General features: G+C 35.9%; 1 protein-coding gene across 2 annotated transcripts; it reads right to left on the bottom strand.

Annotated features, from left to right (window-relative positions):
* Positions 1–325: 325 nt before the first annotated feature.
* On the bottom strand, positions 326–23,999 carry LOC306886512 (thioredoxin domain-containing protein 16-like). Of its 2 annotated transcripts, none has more exons than XM_079443671.1 (19): positions 23,570–23,999; positions 23,309–23,391; positions 23,105–23,178; positions 22,248–22,322; positions 21,996–22,117; positions 21,811–21,901; positions 20,895–21,051; positions 20,609–20,775; positions 18,989–19,049; positions 18,803–18,917; positions 18,566–18,712; positions 18,429–18,488; positions 12,507–12,675; positions 11,989–12,125; positions 10,114–10,198; positions 9,838–9,976; positions 7,154–7,323; positions 6,868–7,058; positions 326–1,617 (listed from the first exon to the last, which is right to left on the bottom strand). In XM_079443671.1, exons 1-19 carry the CDS (start codon positions 23,709–23,711, stop codon positions 1,397–1,399), a joined length of 2,406 nt encoding a protein of 801 aa, XP_079299797.1. In that variant the 5' UTR covers positions 23,712–23,999; the 3' UTR covers positions 326–1,396. The 2 variants fall into 2 exon arrangements, with proteins under 2 accessions (XP_079299797.1, XP_079299796.1); XM_079443670.1 differs by having other exon boundaries at positions 327–1,617; positions 23,309–23,403.

The raw sequence follows: 23,999 nt of genomic DNA, 5'->3' as shown, positions 1-23,999 counted from the left end.
GGTTAGTGTGGATTTCATCTAAGTTCTCAAGAATTTGTCTGAAGATCGATGGGACCATAAGAGCTTCTAGTCAAAATCAATAAAACGATATGATTGGTCCCTAGTGTATTTCCTTAGTAACTGCACTGCCAGCTAACGTCTGAAGTCATTTCTTACCAGACGCTGCGAGGCGATTTCACTAATGGACATCGTTATGTCATGATGAGAATGCAACCAGTTAAATTTTTAAGATTTGACTAGAACTGGACAGCCAGAAACAGACAAAGCCAAAGCGGCAACTGTCATGAATACTACACACACACACACACACACACACACACACATTACAATTTGACAGTTTGGGGTCATTTTTAATTCAGTCGAAATCAAAGAATCTACAGCTACATGCTGTATCTATTGCCTACATAGACAACATTACCAAGGAGGGTTACTAGGTTTTGGAAAACATAAAAACTCAAGTGAGACTCAACTTTTCATTAAAGCACCATTTTGCTTAATTGCTGAAATGATGTTCATTGTAGAAGTCAGCGATTTCATGAGAGGACATAGCACAGATACTGTAAACAGAGGTCTAGGACTGTGTGCTTATGGAGTTTCCATGCAGGCTTATCCTATATAATGAGTGTATATATGAACATATCTGCTCATGTGAAAACGCACAGGCATCCAACCACGTATTGGGATCACATTTCATTGCCAAAAAAAAATGGTATTTAAAAAGTTCCCGAAAACATCTGCATTAGGGTTTAAATACTGAATACAGATCCCGGCAGCACAAAAAAGACGGGGGCTCACTTAGTCACTTTGGTTTGAATTAAAAAGTAGTTCTTCCCTTGTTAAATGTGACGCTAATTAACTTTAACAATGCAATCAACCAAAGATTCAGCCTCTTTCAGGTTTGACGTTAGTCTTTCCATCATGAACGCAGCACGATATGGTAAAAAAAACTCAGCTGCTGTTCTTCCATGACTGAAACAACAGACAATGTACGAATTTACAAATGTCATCCATATGTGAAGCTCTATATTTGTAAAAAAAAACATTACCAAACAGGCACTGTGTAAATCAGAATAATACAGTATCTCAACAACGTTTACATAAATGCTTTGGATAAATAAATGCATTCTTGTAGATCTATTTCAGGTTTTAAATATCACATTCTGTGTATATAAAGTTACAGCACTAAAATATAAACTAGCTTGATTTAATTTAGGAAAAGTCCATTTGATTTGAGAAAAATAAGTTGGAAAATGTGTGATACCGGCGTACTGATATACACACATTTCTGGAAATAGCACTGAAGATGTTAACATCACACGTAATGTGAAATCCACCAGATGTCAAGCAGTTATGTGAATTGCTTACATAACCTTCTGTGCCATGAGAGGACTTGAGTTTATAGTTCAGAGTGCTGGCGAGGTGCTTGGGGGCTTGGTGATGGATGTGGGGTTTGTCTTTGGTTTGGGGTCACATGCTTCTGCTCTCTGTGGTCTTCCCTGCCCCCAGTCTTCATTTTAGGAGCCCTCTGAGCTGCGTAAGTCGGCGCTTCTTGGTCCATTATTGCCAGAAAGTCAAAGAATGGTACAGGAGGGTCCCATTTCCCATCTGGGATCAAGCCTAAAAGAACACAGAGAAAAAAAACAATGTTGTTGTTCGTAACATCTGTCAAACTCATTGTTTCACAAACGTTGATGAAGAACAGCTGACGTAACTTGTTGAGCAAACACTAATTATTCTGTGTACATGCTACTTATGACAACAAAACAGCATTTGGGAGTAAATGATGCTTGATACCTGGAAATCTGGAGTTTACTAATGGACAGTGACAAGTGATTCCAGATGTCTTGGTGTGGAAGCTATACTGATCTATTATAATTCCTGTGAAAACACAAGGAATCGTGCACACGACATATGACAATAATTTAAGATCTTGAGCACTCGAGCAACAGTATGATTTATGAAGGATCGTGTGAAAATTTAGCTTTGCATTCTCAGAAATAAATTCCGTTTTAAAATATATTAAAATAGAAAACAGTTATTTGAAACTGTAATATTTCACAATATTACTGCCTATACTGTGTTTTTCAAATAAATGCAGCCTTGTTGAACATCCCCAAACTTTTGAATGGAAGTATGAATTCAATTCAGTTTTCGTTGCTTAAATAATAGTCATGCATTCCAGCACACCGATAAAAACCTGTGTACCCCTGATGCCTCAAAAAAGCAGAAATTGAAGAGTCCAGCAGCTTTTCAAGTTGTTAAAGTTCCAAATGAACTTTAAACTCTATTTTACTTCTTCAGAGTGAGTGAAAGAAAGAAAGAAAGAAAGAAAGAAAGAAAGAAAGACAGAAAGACAGACAGACAGACAGACAGACAGACAGACAGACATCCTGTGATGAAAGCTGAACTTTCTCCAGTCGATCCTTCAGAAATTATTCTAATATGCAGATCTGGTGCTCAAGAAAACATTTCTTATTGTTATCAATGTAATAATAAGCAGTTTTTGCTATTTTTGGAAACTATGATACACTTTTTCATGATTATTTCATGAACAGAAAGTTCAAAAGAACAGCATTTATTTGAAACAGAATTCTTTTGTTACATTTTAATGTTTTGCTGTCACCTCAATTTAGAGGGTTACTCCACCCCAAAATGAAAATTTTGTCATTAATCACTTACCCCCATGTCGTTCCAAACCTGTAAAAGCTTCGTTCATCTTTGGAACACAAATTAAGATATTTTGGATGAAAACCGGTAGGCTTGTGACTGTCTCATTGACTGCCAAACAATTACACTCTCAAGGCCCAGAAAAGTATGAAAGACATCATCAAATTAGTCCATGCCATCAGTGGTTCATCCGTAACATTATGAAGCTACGAGAATACTTTTTACTTGGCAGTCAATGAGACAGTCACAAGCCTCCCGGTTCTCATCCTAAATATCTTAACTTGTGTTCCAAAGACAAACAAAGCATTCACAGGTTTGGAACGACATGGGGGTAAGTGATTTATGACAAACTTTTCATTTTGGGGTGGAGTAACCCCTTAATGACACTCGCCTTACTGAAGCTTTTGATCAAAAACATCAGCTTATATCATACTCTGGATCGAAAGATGTGCTATCTACTGTAAAACACTGGAAGACAGAGATTGATAGACTATCACTAGCATTCTTCTCATAAGTCACTGATGCAGGAAGTCTAATGTCTGTGGTGTGGTGTGGTGGGATTAATCAGCTCTGACGAAATGCATAGTAACCGACCAAACAATGCTGGTTGCCCAAATTACAGGAAAAGCGGACATCTGGGTCCTTGAAATTATTTTGGAAATGAGAATGATATTGGTTTCAAACACATTTTAATGGTGTTTGCTAAGACAAGCATCACTATTACTATTGCTCATACTTACAGTTAGAGGTTTTTCCCATTCCTCAAATCATGTGGTTTATTGACAAGAGGTGTGACATTACAGTACTTTTCCAAACAATCTGGCATATGATTTAGCTAGGACCCAAGCCATATCTAGAGACCTGAATAAAAGACTCTTTCAAGTTCAAAATATTAAACAGCACTGTTTTCAACACTGATAATACTTAAAAATGTTTCTTGAGCACCAAATCAGCATATTAGAATGCTTTCTGAAGGAACATGTGACACTGAAGACTGGCGTAATGATGCTGCAAATTCAGCTTTGCATCACAGGAATAAATTATTATTTAAAATATATTGAAACAGAAAATGGTTATTTTAAATAGTAATCATTTTCCCACAATATTACTATTTTTACTGCATTTTTCATCAAATAAATGCAGCCTTGGTGAGCATAAGAGATTTTAAAACACATTTAGTGGTAGTTTGGTAACACTTTATTTTCAGAACCAATTCTCACTATTACTTAGCATATTGGCTGTTTGTTAGTATAATATTAATGCCTTATTAACTATGTACATGCAGCAAATTAGGAATTTATTGAGGCAAAAGTGGTAGAGTTAATAGTTAGTTAATGGTAAGAATTGGACCTTAAATTAAAGTGTGACCGGTAGATTAAATAATATAATAAATATAATGAATACAAAATGTTATATTTATAATGACAGGAAATTCTGAAAGTGTAACAGGATATGAAAATGTCACTCATCGATCCCATGAACACAACGAGGGAGTCCTGCTGCATCTAAACTTTAATGTGGTGACAACACAGAGGGGCATTGCCACTCATTATGCAAAGTTTCCATGTGAAATGCAAAATAAAAAGTAGAATCTTTCTTGTGTTGAGAGACTGAATCTGGTCTGAATCTCTGGTCACCCAGAAAAGAGAAGGACAAACCCATCAATGTGTAATGGGAATGATTACACTTACCGCCCCATTACACATACAGGACCAAAAAAAGCCTAAAACACTAACATTACAGTCATACATGAGACAATACGCAAACAGCCTAATAAAATCTATGGGCCCATGTAGCAGAAAAGAAACAACTATTGTGTTTTTCTTGCACCAAGAGTCATAAAACAGGCACATATATGACTCTTTTAACAGCAATACAAAGGACATTTCATTATAATTACACTAATGCTTCATGGATAAAATTCAGATGATGTGTAGACAATTGTATTTGCTCTGCATCTCACTGGCATATGAAATTTAATAAATATCTTGCGATGGATAAAGTGCTTCATCCATCCTCATAAAACACATTTTAACCGACAGACGGATGAAGCCATCTTTTTCAGAAATGCAAAAAGCTGGCAAAAAAAAAGTCACCCGGCCCCAGGAGCCCAGCAGAAGGTTTCAGGGAAATAACTTGTAACAATCAGACACAATTAAAGGATACAGTTTCCTCTCAGCTTCATAGGAAGCAGATGGGAGATGCTGAGAAGTGGGTATAAACCCAGTTCAGGTTTTGACACTGACAAAAGCAAGACCCGCTCGGAGACCATCAGCGGAATGGAGTAGCGTGTCTTTGGGGACGTGCAGTGAGAGCACATTTTGGAAAGGCATCAACAGATTTGAGAGCTGGATCTGAGTGATTGGGCTTGTTTTTAACCACAGGCAACAATAGTGATTGTATTAGGGGAAATATGTTGATGAGGTTCTGAAAGGATAGGGTGTGATCTCAAACACTGGTACACGTCGGAGTATTTTGTGCCAGCTTTTACAGGGTAGGGGTGTGCGATGACTGATTACTGTAACTGTAGACATGTAAAAAAACGTTGCCAACAATTACAAGGACATATTTGATGTCTAACTACTGAGAAAGTTAGCTAAAGAGGAGGTACAGTTTGAGGACATTCACACAGTTACCACACAATAATATTCTCAATAATACTTTGCTGAATAGGCACGACCAGGTGGAACAAACATGCTTCCAACTAATTTCCAACCAACATGTTTCGAAGTAATTTTTCTGTCATGAATGAAAGTGAACTACTGACAAAATCGATGTGCATATCCGATGTGAATATAAAATTATAGATTACTGATATAAAAATTTTATTAAATCATAAAATAAAATATTAATGTTAAACATATGTTAAAAATAAAAATATAAATCATTTTAATTCAATAGATTTGAACAAAATACATTTTAATATGCTACAATTTTAATGTTAATATGCTAAAATATTAAATAACAAAATAAAATAAAAATAAATGCCCAGATATCGAAGATATTCTTGTCATTAAATAAGGCTCCAAGTCTTTTATTTTCCTGATTTATCGTCAGACAGAAGTAAAAACAGCATATTTGACCTCAAGCCGAACATTTTGTGCTTTATTTCAAGTATGTAGCGCAAACATGCAAGTCAGGTTATCTAGGGTGATCATACATACTTTTTTTCCCCAGACATGTCCTCTTTTTGGACCTAAAAAAAATGCATCCGGCCCAGATTTCTGTCTGGGATTTGGCTTTTGCTTTCTACAGTCGCCATTCATTATGTGCGTTTTTGTATTAAAAGCCCTGCACGGCTGTTTTCTTAATCCCCCTCCTAATTTCTGACCATTACTGCCTGCTCTCATTACTGTATATTCAATACATTCTAATATTGAATATAATTTTTGCGCATCAAGGAGCCACTATCAATATGTGGAGTATTTAAATCACTTTGGATGCAGCTCGTGTTAGACGCAGGGTTGCTAAATCCGCATTTTTTGCATGGAATTGGGCTGATTTTAAACTGTTGCAGCGAGTTGATTTTCTCCCGTGGATTAAAGGTTTGAAATATTGTATAAATTACATTTGACTGAAATGCTTGTATTCAAACATTTAAAGTTTTAACATGTTAGGTTTGGTGAAGGATGACCACTGGTAGGAAGCCTTTTAGCCGTGTTTATGATCAATCTGCATAACGGTGACTGTAAAGTATTTTAGGTATGGAAATATTGTGAGTTTTGATATTTGGAATATAGTCCATTGCTCTACTTTGGGGAATGTTAATTATGTTAATTATATTGACTAAAACTTGATTGTTTGTTTTTTTCATTCATTTTGTTGCACCCGGTGTCCTGGCCAAATTCCCTCTACTGGCCCTTGTATATCATGGCCTCCTAATAATCCCCATACACTTGATTGGCTCTATGACTCTCTCTCCTCTCCACCTGTAGCTGGTGTGTGGTGAGTGCACTGGCGCCGTTGTGCTGTGGCTGCCGTCGCATCATCCAAGTGGATGCTGCACACTGGTGGTGGTTGAGGAGAGACCCCCCCCCCCCCCACATGATTGTAAAGCGCTTTGGGTGTACAGCAATACACAATAAAGCGCTATATAAATGCATCATTCATTCATTCATTCACCTGGTTAGGGCTGAAATCTGAACCAAACTGTTGTTTTTTTGGATTGAGATCCTTTAATTAAAAGCAACAGGGACTCACCTGCTGGTTGTTCCTGTCCGTTTTCCACATCGTGAACCCACTGCAGGATGTTCTTATCCATTAGGGGGCGCTCTGGGGGAAAAAGGAACACTTCTCCTCCAGTTTTTAACCGTGACATCACCAAAACAGGAAGTGGAGGTACAAAGCCAAGATACTTTTCCAGGATTGACCTCCCGACAGGTGTCCGACCTCTAAAACAATGAAACCCCATAGACGACAATTAACAAAGGGTTTGCTTAAAGTGAATGCATTTTGATTAATGTGTCTAACAGATCATGTTCCTCACAGATGGATCCAACATGGCATGAAGAAATCCAGCTGTCCAGAGCTCAGCGGCCGCTTTATCTCAGCTAAAGCCTTCGTACTCTCTGTACTGTCCTCCTTTCCAATAAAAAGCAGCAGCAAAGGTTTCCCAAGCTCCAAATACCATGGAAGATTCTCCACGGTCAGCTCAGGCTTTAATGCCAAACACAACATAATTTAATCTTATTACTGAGATTTTTGCAAAAGAACAAAAGGCGACTTTTATTGCAATAAGATGGCATTTTGAGAAGGAGCGTATTTTCCCTCCAAGAGTGAAGGGGCATGTAGGGATGAATTATTTCACTTTCCTATTTTTTATATATTGCTGTTTTTGTAAATTTAAATGCATTACCATATCAGCTTAACAAACTATTACATGGCAGATACAGATTCAACAGTAAAATAAATAATTACAAGAAATACTAATATTTTAATCAAATTCAATTTTTTACACAAGTTTATAAGAGATTCTTTAAATTGTAAAAGTTTTTCTTTGTCCGCCTCAAAAAATAAGTCCTTCATATCACATTTCATATAAATAAGTTAAGCTTACTTATTTTTTTTTGTATTATATAAAGCGCCCTCCATAAGTTTTGGAACAGTAAAGACAAAATTGCTCTGTTGGCTGTAGAGTCAAGACATTTGTAAATATGATTAAAAGATGAATTTGAGACAAAACTACAGAATGTCACAATTTATTATTAGTTGTTTCAATGTTTTACCAAATAAAACGAACAGCACTTTTAGAGTTCATCCCACTCATTGATGTCAGCATAAATATTGGGACAGTTAAACATAAGGCAGATATAAAAGATTAAAAGCTATTATTAAGTTGCAGATCCCTTGAGCACAATCACAGCAGTGAGTCTGTGACCCATAGACATCACCAGACTCTTGGTCTCATCCTTTGAAATACTTTTCCCAGCCTTTAATGCAGCCAATTCCAATTGTTGCTTGTTTTGGGGAGTTTCTGCCTTTACTCTCCTCTCCAGCTGGTGAAATTCATGTTCAATCGGATTTAAATCTGGAGACTGACTTGGGCAATCTAAGACTTTATATTTCTTTGCCCTTATAAATTCCTTGACTGAACTGGCAGGGTGTTTTGGGTCATTGTCCTGATGCAATATGAAGCACTTCCCAATGAATCCGGTAGCATTTTCTTGAATACTGGTAGGCAAGATGGTTTTGTACCCTTCCAAATTCATTCTGCTACTGTCATCATACATTAAGTCATCAGTAAAGTTGAGAGGGCCTGTTCCAGAGGCAGCCATGCATGCCCATGCCATGACATCATCTCCACGATTCTTTACAGATGAGGCTGTGTGCTTGGGATCATTTGCAGTTCCCATTTTTTTCTCCACATTTTTGCTTTCCCATCACGTAGATAAAAGGTTCATCTTTGTCTCATCGGTCCATAAACACAGTTCCAAAACTCTTCTGGCTCGCCTTTGTGCTTTTTTGCAAACTCTAATCTTGCCTTTCTATTTTTGGTGCTGGTCAGAGGTTTGCATCTTGCTGTGTAGCATCTGTAATTCTGTGTCAAAATCTCCTGAGGACAGTAGCTTGTCAGAACATCACCCCAGCTTTCTGGAAGTTGTTGGTGATTTTACAGACACATATTTTAGGGTTCATTTTCACAGCTTTTATGATTTGTCTGACCTCAACTACTGTTGTTTTTCCCAGTCCATCAGGTAGTTGTTGGTTGCTGGTGGTTTCCTAACTCTTGATTTCTCCATGCCCTTTGTTTTTGCTAGAGCTCTAATTGACTTCCTCTTTTCTTTTAGCATCCAAATTTTAGCTTTTCTCTCAAAGTCAGCTCCCTCATCTTCATCCTGGTTTGTGTGTGTCATCATCAAATGCAAGATTCAGAAAGCAGAACTATTGGATATAACTGATACGACACATTCCCTGCTTTTAATATCTGAAGAATTAATGCAACAGGACACAGCTGATCACTTAGAAAGACCTGTGAGGCAACTGCTCCAATACTTACACTCACATTAGACAGGGGGATGAAACTCTAAAAGTGCTGAACTTCTTAGCTGGTAAAACGTCTGTGTGTTGAATCACCCAATAATAAAATGTGACATTCTGTAGTTTTGTCTCATATTCATCTTTTAATCATATTTGCTAATGCTTGACTCCACAGCCAACGGAGCCATTTTGTCTTTACTGTTCCAATACTTTTGAAGGGCACTGTATATGTACTATTAGATTATTTATTAATATTATTTATTAGTATTCATTTTAAATTAGGTTTTATTTTTATATTTTAAGTTTTCATTTTAATTTTAGTTTTTTTTTTTATAATTTTGTTATAAGCTTTATTTATTTGTAATATTATTATACAAATTTTTATGTAGCTTTACTTAGTTTTTATTTCAGTTTTAGATAACTTTTGACATTCAACTGAAATTTATTATTTATTATTTCAGTGTTTTTCAACAAATTTTTATATATGTATTTTTTTATTTATTTTTTATTTTTTTACAATTAATGAAGACAAATTTAATAGTGTACAATAACAACACTTAACTACAACAATGTGTAAACCAGTCAATTCATGTTACTAAAATTCCAGTAAAACACGTGATTCCAATATAAAGTACCATTGAGCAACTGTGAAGCATGTGGTAAATTTGCAACTATTTTCTCAAAACAACTTACAAAACGATCCAGTTCCACTTGTTGTATAAGTGAGACAAGGTCAGTTGGTGAGGATGACGGGAGAGAATAGACCTCCTTAGGAACTCCAGGGCCGCGGGACACCAGTAGAGCAGGCAAATTTACTGGCAGGCCCTCCACCCTGATCAAATACAGAGAAGTCAGCTGGAACGCTTTCTTACATCACACTGAAGTCCACACATGTATCATCTTGTTAAGACACAATTTATAATCTCAAGTATATTAGATCATAAAAATTGTGGTGAAACTGTCAGATACCATTGCTCTGCCTCTTTGTGGGCAAACAGACCAAGAATTGTCTCTCCTCTGAGGAGTCTTGCAGCTTCTTCAAATGAAGTTATACCTGTGCATATGTAACAAGTTATGCAATACATGCTGCACCCATAAAATACAAAAAAAGAATGTGTTTATACAAGCGTTATAACATTTGAAGAGGTCATGTAGGATATTTTATTTGTTCCCTGCAGTCCACTTACAATGTCAAAGTCAATAAATCTAGCGTCAGCGTTACTTCTGGCAGGTCACGTTAGTCAAGCTTGTATCAGCTGACTCTCAGATCTACGTCTACCAATAGGGATGCGACACCTATCACGACACTCCTTCAGTATCATCACCAGCTTTGTGTTGCTCAATAGCTAATTACCCACCTCCATCCCCGACTCCTCCCCTTGTCAGTCAGGATTCAGCCTTCTGATTATCCTTGAATCAGACTAATTTCTAAAATGTTACATTAAAATATTGAACTAAAATGATATCTGCAATACATTTATGTTGGTTCTGTTCTGTTTACCCTGGGGGGTTATTGCTGCTCTCCCTGCTCTTATCCATGCTAGGCTGCATGGACACACAGGGAGTTCTTGCCCAGAACAGAACCATACCGCCAATCCAATCTGTATGCTAATTGTCAGTCATCTTTGACGATAGTGGTCCTGACAGAACAGCGGTAATTTGGTATTTACATGTCCATTTGCTGCATCCTTCTGACAATCAAAATTAAACTGGCTGCTGTGGTTTTAAAGGGATAGTTCACCCCAAAATTAAATTCTGTCATTATTTACTCACCCTCATATCATTCCAAACCTGTTTGACTTAATTTCTTTAAAATATCTTCTTCTGCGTTCCACAGAAGGTGGGAAATTCATGAATGTGTGGGATGACAAGAGTGATTAAATAATGACAGTTTTTTTTATAATATTTTTATATGAACCCTCACTGTTCCTAATGCTGGAATGTTTCAGAAGGTTATGAAGAGTGCAGGTGCTACAAAAAAAACTAAATGAGCACCATTTACTCTTTTTATTAGTTCTTCTAGTGCTAGAAATCACCATCCACTTTAACTTCATGGAAAACAGAAGCTCAGCTCATTCTGCAAAACAGTTCTTGTTCATTTCACATTTTTAGTGCCCCAAGAGAATCAAAGGCTATTTTATAGCCAGATTAAAGTAGTTTAGAATCGTTTTCTTATAATATTACAATAAAAACTACACTACTGTTCAAAGGTTTGGTAAGATTTTTTAAAAAGTCTCTTATTCTCACCAAGACTGCATTTATTTACTGTAAAAAAAAAAGGAAAAACAAAATGCAGCAAAAACAGTAATATTACAAGATGGTATTACAATTTAAAATTATTTTTTTCTATTTGAATTTGTGAAGCTGAATTTTCAGCATGTTTACTCTAGTCTTCAGTCACATGATCCTTCAGAAATCATTCTAATTTTATGATTTGGTGCTCAAGAAACATTTCTTATTATTATCAACGTTGAAAACAGTTGTGCTGCTTAATATTTTTGTGGAAATTATGTATTCTTTGGTGAATAGAAACGTCAAAAGTTCAATTAAAACTATTTTAACAATGTTAAAGTTTTTCCTGTCATTTTATGGATCCTTGCTAAATAAAATAATCCAAACTTTCGAATGGTATAGTGAATATAAGGTCTTTCAATTTTCTATTTGATGAAAATTCAAAACATTTTCAAATAACATCAAATAAATGCGTTTTCTAAAAAATACAATACAAAATGGGGTTATAACATGACAGTCGATCATTTTTGAGTGAACTACTCCTTTTAGGTTTATACATATATATATCCTCTATCTATCACATAGCAGTGATTCCTGGGAAAGTTGGCTTACCCATGTCATGTGTTGAACTGAAAAGTCCCAGCACTCTGACAGGGGTCAGATATACATGTTTACTGTACAAATCTCCCTCCAAGAACGACCTCACCTCAGCAGAGGAGGAGAGAAGGTAAGGACTGGAGACCAGACTCCTGCAACAACAAAAGTAACTCATTAATAAACATTAGATGTGAAATGTTTAACTGAGATATCTTGATTAAAGACTTGGCTTTCTGTGTGGGAATCTAGGCAGCGTATTTACGATCACTGCACTGTTGTCTTGGGAGCATCTATTAATTGACTTTTGATGGTGCACTTCAGATAAAACACTACAATTGCCTTTATCAGCTCTCAGCCATATAAGAACATATAAAAGAAGGTCAGTGTGGAGGCACAAACTGCAAATGCGCTCTTCAATCACCAGGCCTCTAATTTAAAGAAGACGGCCCACTTTCAGGTTAATCCTGAGTGACAGAGGCTAAATCACACCCTGATGATCTGACCTTGTGTGGGAAAGAGGACATAATACTCACAGTAGTATGAACCTGTGTAGGCTCTTGGTTCCCAGCATCCCCCTATAGAGCCGAGTAGCAGCCATGGGCCGGTAGATCAGAACGGTGGGGAAGGAAATGACGTTCTGATCACTGCAAATGTCAGTCCATTCTCCACAATTTACTGCCGCCAACTTTACCCCATTCATACCTGAACATGATAAAGAAAGACAGAGCAAAAACTGAGAGATGTGTGTTTAACATATGCTGATATTAATTACACAAGTCCTTGACACAGACTGAAGTCTGTGGATATTTTTAACACAAGGTGCGCTGCCAGGAGATAAAATTGACACAAAAGTGAATTTTTCATTTCTTTGAAGTTTTAATTATGCAGTCCCCTTTGGTTGAACATCCAATGACATTCAATGCAAAATAATTTGTTAAAAAACAAAAAACAAAAAAAAACTGTACAATATAAAATAATAATGAAAAATAAATAAAACACATCTATCCATCTTATCTATCTTAGATATGAAAGTGAAAGTGACGTGACATACGGCCAAGTATGGTGGCCCATACTCTGAATTTGTGCTCTGCATTTAACCCAGTTATCAAAGTGCCAATAATTCTGACCATGACTCTAACCTTTCATTGGATAATAAGAATTTAAAATGGGGGGAAATATCATTATGAAATAAATGTTTTTCTCAAACACACGTTGGACAATTATGTAAGCTCCTGTCTGTAAGCAGACTCGTCACCATCCTGGTTTCCACCATCAGGGCGATAATTAAGAATTTCCAATTGAAAGCACTTCCGGGTGAACGCTGGCGCTGTTAGCTGCCGCTGCCTAGGGAGGGAATTTTAAACTTTTTAGTACCTTTAAATCTTCATGCACTTATCAATACATTAATGCATTTATGAACTGTTTTAAAGAGTCACTCTGACTTGTGCATCTACGCTGATTCGGTGGCTCTGTGTGCTGGTTGATCTGCGTGTTCATGCTTTCTGCTGTTGTCGGTTACTGACCTGTGTCTTCGTAGTACCTCTGGCACGGGGAACAACTATGAAGGTTGTTGAGTTACTAGTGCGGATGAACTACATCTGGGTCGTCCTTTCTGCTGTATACTATTCTGTGGTATGGATGGTGCTCCAATACTTGTCAGCGGAACTTATTCAGCTCCGTTTGCGTCCTTTTAATCTTCCATCAACTCTACATCTTCCCTTGGTTATTGTGTACATACCACATCGGAAATATATACATTGTGGGTTTCGGTGGAGTTATAACATCGATGGCTCATGTCAAATACAGTCCTTTTGGTCATCTAAACCACACTCGGCGAGGAGGCTCACACACAGAACAATAAGGGTTTAAAATTGTACCTTTTTGGGTACAACAGCTTGTCCCTGGAGCAGTACGCTTAAAAGGACATATTTGTACCTTTTTTACCCCCAATAGGTGCATATCAGTACTTTAAGGGTACATATTACTACTCTAAGGTACTAATATGTACCTATTAGGTTTAATAAAGGTACAAATATGTCCTTTTAAGGGTACTGCTCCAGGGACAAGCTGTTGTACCCAAAAAGGTACAATTTTAAACCCTTATTTTTCTGTGTGCACAGACTGTTGATCCTGGTGTATTAACCAACCTGGCCAGATCGGTTGGCAACGATTCTGGTAAAAACTATTTCTCCTTTGGATTATTTAATATACGATCACTTTCCACTAAAGGACCTCTGGTGTACAATCTGCTGTCTGATCGTAAGTTTGACTTTCTCTGATTAACTGAGACATGGCAGAAACCAGCTGACTTCTTTCATTTAAACCAGTCTGTTCCCCCAGGATATAGTTATGTCTGTAATTAACGTGTTACGGGACAGGGAGGGGGGCTAGCGATACTTTATAAAGAGAAATTGAAAGTATCTCAGTTGCCTTTGCCTGGATATTGAACCACTTGCCTTAAAAATTGATGGGGCGATTCCTACCATTCTCAACTATTTACCGTCCTCCCAAGAGCAATAATGCCTTTTTAACTGAACTTTTGACTTATCTATGTTCCATGTCTCCAAATGTCATTATGTTGGGTGATTTTAACATTCATATAGACAATGTCAGTAATGCATTTACGAGTGAATTTTTATCATGCTTGGATTGCTATGGTCTGCAGCAATTTAATACTCTGCCCACTCGTTCTAAGGGGCATACTCTTGATCTTGTTTGCTGTTCTGGTATAACACCCTATAATTGTACTGTTTCTAATCTGTCTATATCAGATCACCTGCTGGTGTCCTTTTGTGCCCAACTGGCAGCTTTTAAGGTAAATCCGTGTCGCCCGATCACATTTCGGAATATTAAGAACATTGATGTGCCTACTCTTGCAGATGAGCCTGCCATCTTCACCAGTAAATCGGATTTCTCCACTGTTGATGAACTGGTTTCATATTACAATGATGGACTGAATATGATTTTAGATGATTTTGCACCTGTGAAAACTCAAACTGTTTAATTTGTACTTTCAGCTCCTTGGTTTACACCTGAACTGTGTGAACTTAAAACTAAAGGCCGTAGGTTAGAGCGTTTGTATGTCAGGTCTGGCCTTACTGTTCATAAATAAATGTATGCTGAACATATTAAAAACTACAAAAATGCATTGTTCAAAGCTAAATCTGATTATTATTCCAACATAATTGGAGTCAGTAATGGGAATTCAAGATTTCTTTTCTCGTTGGTAAACAATATTTTGCATACTTCCACTTGCGTAATATTAATAGTCTTCGTCCCTTTCTCTCCGCCAATAATACAGCAGTTCTTGTTCACGCACTAGTTACTACACGTATAGACTACTGTAATGCCCTTTTCACTGGTGTTCCCTCTAAATTGCTACATAAGCTCCAGTTGGTTCAGAATTCTGCAGCTCGTGTTCTTTCTAGAACACCTTCTACTGAGCACATTTCTCCAGTTCTTCAGCAGTTGCACTGGCTTCCAGTAAAGTATCGAGTTGAATTCAAGATATTGCTACTTACAAGGCACTTTATAATCTTGCACCTCAATACCTTAATCAACTTCTTCATGTTTACACCCCTTCACGTGCTCTCAGATCCTCATCTTCAATTTCTCTTGTGGTACCTCGGATTCGACTAACTACCATGGGTGCCAGATCTTTTAGCTATGCTGCCCCCCGCCTATGGAATTCCCTTACCCTTGATATTCGCAATAGCGATTGCCTGCTGACTTTTAAAACGCATTGTTACGTCCTACGAGTGTCTAGGGGTTGTTTTACCAGAACGTAACAAATTAAGTGTTTGAAGAGCATTTGTCTGGGCCCTGCCACAGCACCACAACAAGATCTCAAGGCTAGAAAAGCATAGCCGGGTTTCTTTGGAACAAAAAGTACAATTTGGGAGGGAAATAAAGACTTCAGAAAGGGGCAATGCCAAAATAACAAACAAAAGTTTAGTCTAGCTTGAGTTAAATTCTTAAGTCTCTCAAAGAAAAGAAAAATCAACAACAGAATGTGGATGTTTATAAAAGTTCACATTGCTGGTGCAGATGAAATATAACATGGATAACAATAAATAAATATTTTTACCAGGTTAAATGTTGATTATTAGTAACTCGAACCCTTTTTGCAAACCTCTCTACCTAACCAATCGCACGCACGCAAATACGTTTGTAGTTTTTTCTAACGCGTTTTATTCATGTTTGTAGTTCTGGACCGAATCCTTCGCCAATGCGCAATGGATTATGGGCAATTAGTAGACAGTAGAGTGTGCACAGATCCACACTTCAAAAATCGACCTGAAATAGTAACCCATCCGGGGACTTTTGGCATACTCTTTTCAACATACTATGCTTTGGGACACACTCATTATGATCTCACATACTATTTAGGATGGATAGTATGAACATTGGGACGCAGGGATACACAACACAGTACCATGAAGCCATTTACAAAATATACGTCTTTGGACATAACAACATCTTAAAACATATCTTTGTATACAGGCTTTTTTATAATGTATTATTGAGTCTACTGCACTTTACCTGTATATGCGTGGTGTTGTTGTGTGTTTTTTTTTCTTGTGCAGTGATTTGTATTTTTTTTGTTTGCTTGGGAGGTGACCTTGGGTGTTTTGAAAGGCGCCATAAAATAAAATGCATTCTTATTATTATTAATCAACATAAAATGTTACGAAACTTCCTGGAAGAGGATGTGCGTCTAGATCGTCCTAATGCACGGTGAGGAGGAGAGTTTGAGTGGCTAAAGACTCTCCAAGGACCACAGCTGGAGAAAATAGTTGAGTCTCGGGGTCAGAAAACCTTAAAAGAAAATTGTCAAACAGCACCTACATCACCACATGTTGTTCGGGAGGGTTTCAAGAAAAATTCTCCTAGCTCATCCAAAAACAAACTCCAGCATATTCAGTTGTCAGACAGGACTGGAACTTCAAATGGGACTGGCTTCTACAGTCAGATGAAACTAAAAATGAGCTTTTTAGCACCAAACACTCAAGATGTGTTTGGCAAACACAGGGATAAAAAGTACCCATGTGTACAATGAAATATACTGCTGTATGTTTGATGTTGTGGGCCTATATTTCTGCTGGAGGTCCTGGACACATGGCATCATGGATTCTATCAAATACCAACAGATAAAAAAATCAACAAGTGACTGACTCTGTTAGAAATCTTATAATGGACCATGTTTGGATCTTCCAACTGTACAATAATCCAAACACAAACCTCAAACACAACACAAAAATGGGTCACTGAGCACAAAACCAAGCTTCTGCTGGCCATTCCAGTCCTCTGACCTGAACCCTGTAGAACATGAGTGAGGTGAACTGAAGAGAATCTGAAGGATCTGGAGAGATTCTGGATGAAGGAATGGTCTCTGATCTCTTGTCAGGTGTTCTCTAACCTCATCAGGCATTATTGGAGAAGATTTAGAGCTGTTAAACTGGCAATTAAAAAAAGATTTTTATTTCATAATGATATTTCCCACCATTTTAAATTATTTAAGGAGGGATGTGTTAAATGAATAAAAAGTCTTAGTAAAGACTTATATTGTTAGAAAAGATGTCTATTTTGAACAAATGCTGCTCTTTTTAACCTTGTATTCATAAAAGAATCAAAGAAAAAAAGAAAATACAATATGAAGCAGCACATCAGCATATTAGAATGATTTCTGAAGGATCATGTGACACTGAAAACTGGAGTGATGATGCTGAACATTTTTAAAGTATATTAAAATAGGAAACCAATACTAGAAATTGCAATAAGATTTCACAATATTACTGTTTTTTCTGTATTTTTGATGGAATAAATACAGCCTTGATGAGCAGAAGAGACATTAAAAATCTTTAATCCCAAGCTTTTGAGCGGCAGTATATATATATGAATGACTTTTTGTTGAACATGAAAGAAATTTTAATAAATATCTGTTATTTTTATCACTTTAATGAAAGTGAGTGGGGTTCATGTTTAAAAAAAAAATTCCCTGCAAAATATAAAGTTATACGAGTTGACAAAGGTGGATAATGACAGTTTTTAAGTTTAAGTACATTAAATTAAATTATTTAAAGAAAGATGAGGAAATAAGTGATAGAGGAAATAACATATATTCATATATCAACTAAAAATCTCAGACCAGTCTGTTAAAAATCATTACAAAAATGGTTCAGAAAAGGGTTGTCCTGAGTAAAATCATGTTTGCAGATTCCACTTGGTTTTCTATTTTATTAACTAATGCAATGTCTTAAGTGTCCAAATACTTTTTGAAGCCAGTGTAAAAGCAAAACAATTTATTACGTATAGACCAAGAATGACTTTTCTTTAATATTATCTGAAAATGGATTCCATCAAATGAATCAATAAAGAAAAAAGGCACAACGTAACTCGATTTACAGAATTTCTACATTCTCTGGCAATTTTGTTCATCACAGAAATGCTTTTACCTTCAAGTTCATCTGCCACCTCTATATACGACTGAATGAAAGCCATACAAACAGCATCCCCTAGAGGACAGAAGTGGATATATCAGGGTAGATTCATCTTATACATCAAATATAATAACACAAAAAGTAAAACTCACATTTAAAATAGAACAGTACCACTGTGATATCATTCTGTGTGACAGTTGTTTGAAAAGTGTCTGAAGCGAGTTCAATAACGGACTCCAAATCCAGCATAAGATCACGGTCTCTGTACACAGACTCGGACACCTCGTCATCGAGGATATCTGGATAAATTCAACAAGATCTTTAGAACCACTTTAAAACTATTGGAACCATTATACTAGTTAGCAATGACTGCATAGGTGGCATCCTACCAAGTTCTGACCAATGTTCCTCTTCTTCCTCTTCTAACTTGTTTTCTTGCAAAAGTTCTTCTTTGAAAAGTTTCACAACCCCTTCGGCGCTACTCAGGGTAAAATATTTCACATCCTGTTGAGAAAAGCTTTTGTTAAAAACAGATTTATCAAATAATCACAAACACATTCAAAGGTTAAACTGACCTCCTGTGGGAGTCTGTAAGCAGCGTTGTATTTCAGCAGAGTTTTCACGTTCGGACTGTCCCTGGAAAATCAAGAGAAAAAACTAACTAATTAAGATCAAGAAGGAGATGTGTTGACTGAAAATACGTTTGGAGATGTGTATTGGATTTTGTATGGATATATCAAAACTGACCAAAATTAAATGTCCCTATTCCTATTGCGCATCCTTTGCCCAAAAAACATTACTTTTCATTAAAACTTTCTATACTTCGGAAATGATTTTAATTTTAAGCTGATGCATGGGAAAAGAAATATACCAATAATATCAAATAACTCCTCTCTAAATCAATTCCAGATAGATAAAAATCAAGAAACCCACCCTAACGTACTTGGTATTAATGACAATAAACATGATAATTAACAAGTCTAACAATAATTAATACATTTGTTTTTATTAATATGACAATGTTTAGTTTTTTATACACTGAAACATTGTTAACATAGAAATTTTAATTGTTAACAGGTCAATTAATTTATAAATGAGAATTAGTTATATTTATTGTAGTAGGTATATAAACCTTTTTGGGCATATATTAATGCTTTTATTCAGCAAGGATGCATTAAACTGATCAAGCGTGACAGTAAAGATATTTAAATTGTTACAAAACATTCTTTTTATCTTTATGTGCAAGGAAATAATCTTGAAAAAATGTATCACGTTTTCTACTAAAATATTAAGCAGCATAATAAAATGTTATTTAATAATAATATTACGTAGCGTAATAAAATATTAAGTACGGTGGCCTAGAGAGCTCAATGCGCTGCAAATAGAAAAAACACCTGCAAATTAAGAAAACAACTTCATCAGTTTGACAACACACATGCTGCAAATGCTCATAACACAAACAAACAAACAAAATGTGCAGCAAATAAAATTTGCTGGTGATTTTTCTATTTGCATGCGTTTTCTGAAGTTGCAGTGCATTGTTTGTGTTATGAGCATTTGCAGCATGTGTGTTGTCAAACTGATGAAGTTGTTTTCTTAATTTGCAGGTGTTTTTTCTATTTGCAGAGCATTGAGCTCTCTGCCACCGTAATTAAGCCATGTTTTCAGCATTGATAATGATAAGAAATGTTTTTTGGATCACCAAATCAGCATATCAGAATGATTTCTGAAGGATCATGTGACACTGAAGACTGGAGTAATGGTGCTGAAAATTCAGCTTCGCATCACAGGAATAAATAATGTTTTAAAATATTTTCAAATAAAAAACAAATATTTTGAATCACAATATTTCTTTTTTTTATTGTATCTGACCAGTTAATTTTATATACTTTAAGTAAAATATATCTCTTAAATTGTATATATAAAATTTTATATACTGTATTTTCATATAACATATATTAAATAATATAGGCTATATATAAAATGTGAAAGATTATAAGCATTAACCTAGACAATAATAAAAAACTAAATAAATAAAAATAAGAATGATAAAAGGGATTGGGAAAAAAAAGAAGAATTTTTTAGTTCACAACATTCAATGCTTTAGCTAATTGCCCATTGTAAAGTGTTGCCCATGGAATCTTGTTACATGAATATATGAAATTCAGTGTTGTTTTTGTTGTCGTCGTCAGTACCTGTGAATGAGCACTACTCCGACCTCCCCACGGAGCTGCAGGGCAAGAGTTTGAGCGGTGGCCCGGTCCAGGTGCTGGGTTTGGGGCTGAGAGAACAGATACAGCACGGGCACACCAAGGTGCATTTGAAGCACATCTACCTCAGACGGGTCCAGCACCCCCTCTGTCTGCCAGAAAACAAGTCCAAAATCAAACATAACAGATATGGAACTGAAGTGAGAATCAGAATTCAAACTCCTTTTTTATATCTGGTATTAATGACAGGAAGTTGAAGATGCTGTCTTACCACTAGAGGTGCTTCCATCAGCTGCAGGAAGGTGTGTATGTTGATGGTGTTGAGTGGTTTCCTCATGGGAGTGCTGGGACACGGATCAGACTGCCTGGACACACCTTTACAGTGAAGAAACCACAGCCGTGCTTGTGAGGAAGAGGGATCGACAACCCTGTGACGGATAACAGAAGATTCATTTGAGAGGCACTGAAGTAGTAGAATAATTTGTTATCATTTATATCAAAATTTTTAAATGTCTATAAATTAATGTTCATATATTGTGGTAGTTGGCAAGGTTTTTATAGTTCAATAAAACCATCAATTTTAAATTTGTAAATCACATTTTCTGTTACTTGACATAAAATAAACTAAAACTGAAATAATATAAGGTTTTTGTTATATTTTATTTATTTCTGTTATATATTATTTTATTTCAAGTAACAAAAAATGTGGTTACAAATGTAAAATGTGATCAAATTTTATGGTTTTAGTTCATTATAATAACCCTGTCAACAACCACAATATATTCAACATGGCAACATTTCTCATTTTAATAAACTAAATAAACTAAAACTAATAAATAAAATTATTAAAAACTACACAGACCTATTTAAAAAATAAAACCAAAGACATGTTTTAAAAAAATAAAAATGACAAAATTACTAAAATTGAAGTGAAAACATAAAATATTACAATAAAATATCATCAAAAACTATAATTGAATAGCAATGATACAAAAATAACACTGGTCGCTAGATATCCAAACAGGTGATGAGAGCTTTAGAACAACTTTGGGAACCATTTTTTCATAATTATAGTTGTCTATGGCAACATAAAAAATGTCATGCATCACATCTCTGTTTATTTTATGCTTTGAGTACCTTAATAAGGAATGAAATTATATTTCTCCTTAGAGTAATATAAAACTTACCCCATATGTTTCAGGACCAAAGTGCCAGTCGTCTGGACAAACTGGTATTTGGTTCCATACACAAATGCTGCCTCCATCAAAGCGCGGTGCTCTATCCCGACAAAAAACAAAACAAAAACAAGAGATATATAATATTGCTTCATTCCAACCAAGACAATGGACTATAGAGAATATAGAGATCGTACCTGGAAGGCCAAGCACTGGTATGTGACCGATCACAATGTCACTGTTTTGTTTGGCTGCGCTCTCCACGCGCAGCAGCTCAGCAGGTGTGTGCACATAACGGACCTCATTGAAGAGGACAGAGCTGAATGGAAGGAATAAGGGACACATTCAGAGGTCAACAGGTCAAGGTCATCACTGTAGTTCCACCAGCCAAACTATACTCGTCGTTAAATGTTGGAGCTACTGTAAAAGTTTTAAATAGAGGAACTCACAAAAGGACATGAGAAACAATTGCATTGACATCAAATACGGTATCGATGTCGAAACTCCTCAGGACCTCAGAGCCTCTGGAATGATAAAAGACAAAAAAGCTTTTGGGTTCATGTCATTGCAAACCTGTATGACCATATGGAGTCAACAGATCATTTTTATATTTGTCAAAAAAAAGATATACATAAACATTTGGCTAAACATCTCGTGTTTCAAAAATGAAGTTATTTTTTAAAGTGTCTTAAGGATGCATTTACGTGAAACAGTCATTTTATGAAATATTTGTACATTATATAACAAAAAAAATATTTTATAATTTAATTTTATAATATTTTATAACATTTTTAACAACAACAAACTGTTTTATATTTAATGTATTTTAACATGTTACATCAAAGCTGATTTTTTTTCCAGCATCATTACTCCAGTCTTTAGTGTCACACTATCCTTCAGAAATCATTCTAATATGCTGATTTGCTGCTCAAGAAACATTTCTAATATTATTAATGCTGGAAACAGTTGTGCAACTTAATGTTTTTGCGGAAACCTTTAATTTTTCAGGATTCTTTGATAAACAGAACGTTCAAAAGAACACTTATTTGAAACAGAATCTTTTGTAACATTTTATATGACTTCACTGTAACTTTTTATTAATTTAATGAATCTTTGCTAAATAATTTCTTTCAAACATCTTGCTGTATTCTGTTTTCTTTTTATTTATCATATAAATAAAAAGAAAACCTTTCTTCGTAGACTTGTAGCACGTAAAAGCGTCTGCTAACTGACTAAATGTAAATGTACTAACCCCAACATTTTGAATGTATATAATGACGTGAGGGTAAAGTTCATAAACTTATACCTGAACAAGTATGCCTTGGTCAGTAGATTTTCTCGTGTGCAGTAGTTTGCTATAGCATCTTTAGAACAGTTCACCTGTAAAAACAGTCAGTTATTCAAGTTGATATTACTGCAATACAGTCAACCATCATGTACTACATAACTAGATACCAGAAAGCTCCTTCTTCTGACATTCTGGTGAGACCTGATATGAGATTTTGCTCACCTTTACAACAGATATTCCATAGTCCTGCAGGGCATCAGCTGACATCTCTAGCTGCTCCATGAACAGTTTGATTGTGGGATTGACTGCAAGTAGAACTATAGCATATGTAATGGGCTATGAACTTTAAAAGTGTTTGACACCTCAAATGCATTGATTCAGCAAATAAGCGGATGTGCTGATCTGATTAATGACTCTTGCTTAGCTTTGCACTTTATGATAACGGTTCAGCAATCATCTGCAACACATTTATCAAAGTCTCACCATGATTTCCAAAGTATATAAAGGACGTCTTCCCTGAGTGCATCCTCTCCATGAAGCTCTGGCTGGAATCTTCTATCAGTTTGGAGGAACATTGCTCTGATGTTAGGCTAAATAAAAACGCAATCAAATAAACGATGCACATGGTGCCTGCTTTATAGACCTTTAACTTGCATTCATTTATATTAGTTCATATTAAAGATGAGCTCAGGAAAAACTGGTACAGAAAGAATATATCCATATTCAATCAAAACAACTCGCCTGGGCTGTGCTACTAACATTACATCAGTCATACCCTAACAAATAACATTTTTTAGTGAAACTAATTCAAAAATATATATGTAGTCATTTTGACTATACAAAATACATGAGGTTAATGATTATCGGTCAGTGTTATAAATGTAAGTACGGAAAATCTACATCCTCAAACACT

The sequence above is a fragment of the Barbus barbus genome, assembly GCF_936440315.1.
Source record: "Barbus barbus genome assembly, chromosome: 20".
In the NCBI taxonomy this organism is placed as follows: Eukaryota; Metazoa; Chordata; class Actinopteri; order Cypriniformes; family Cyprinidae; genus Barbus; species Barbus barbus.
Note: the sequence above shows the minus strand (reverse complement) of the source record. Positions and strands in the feature narration are given on the sequence as shown.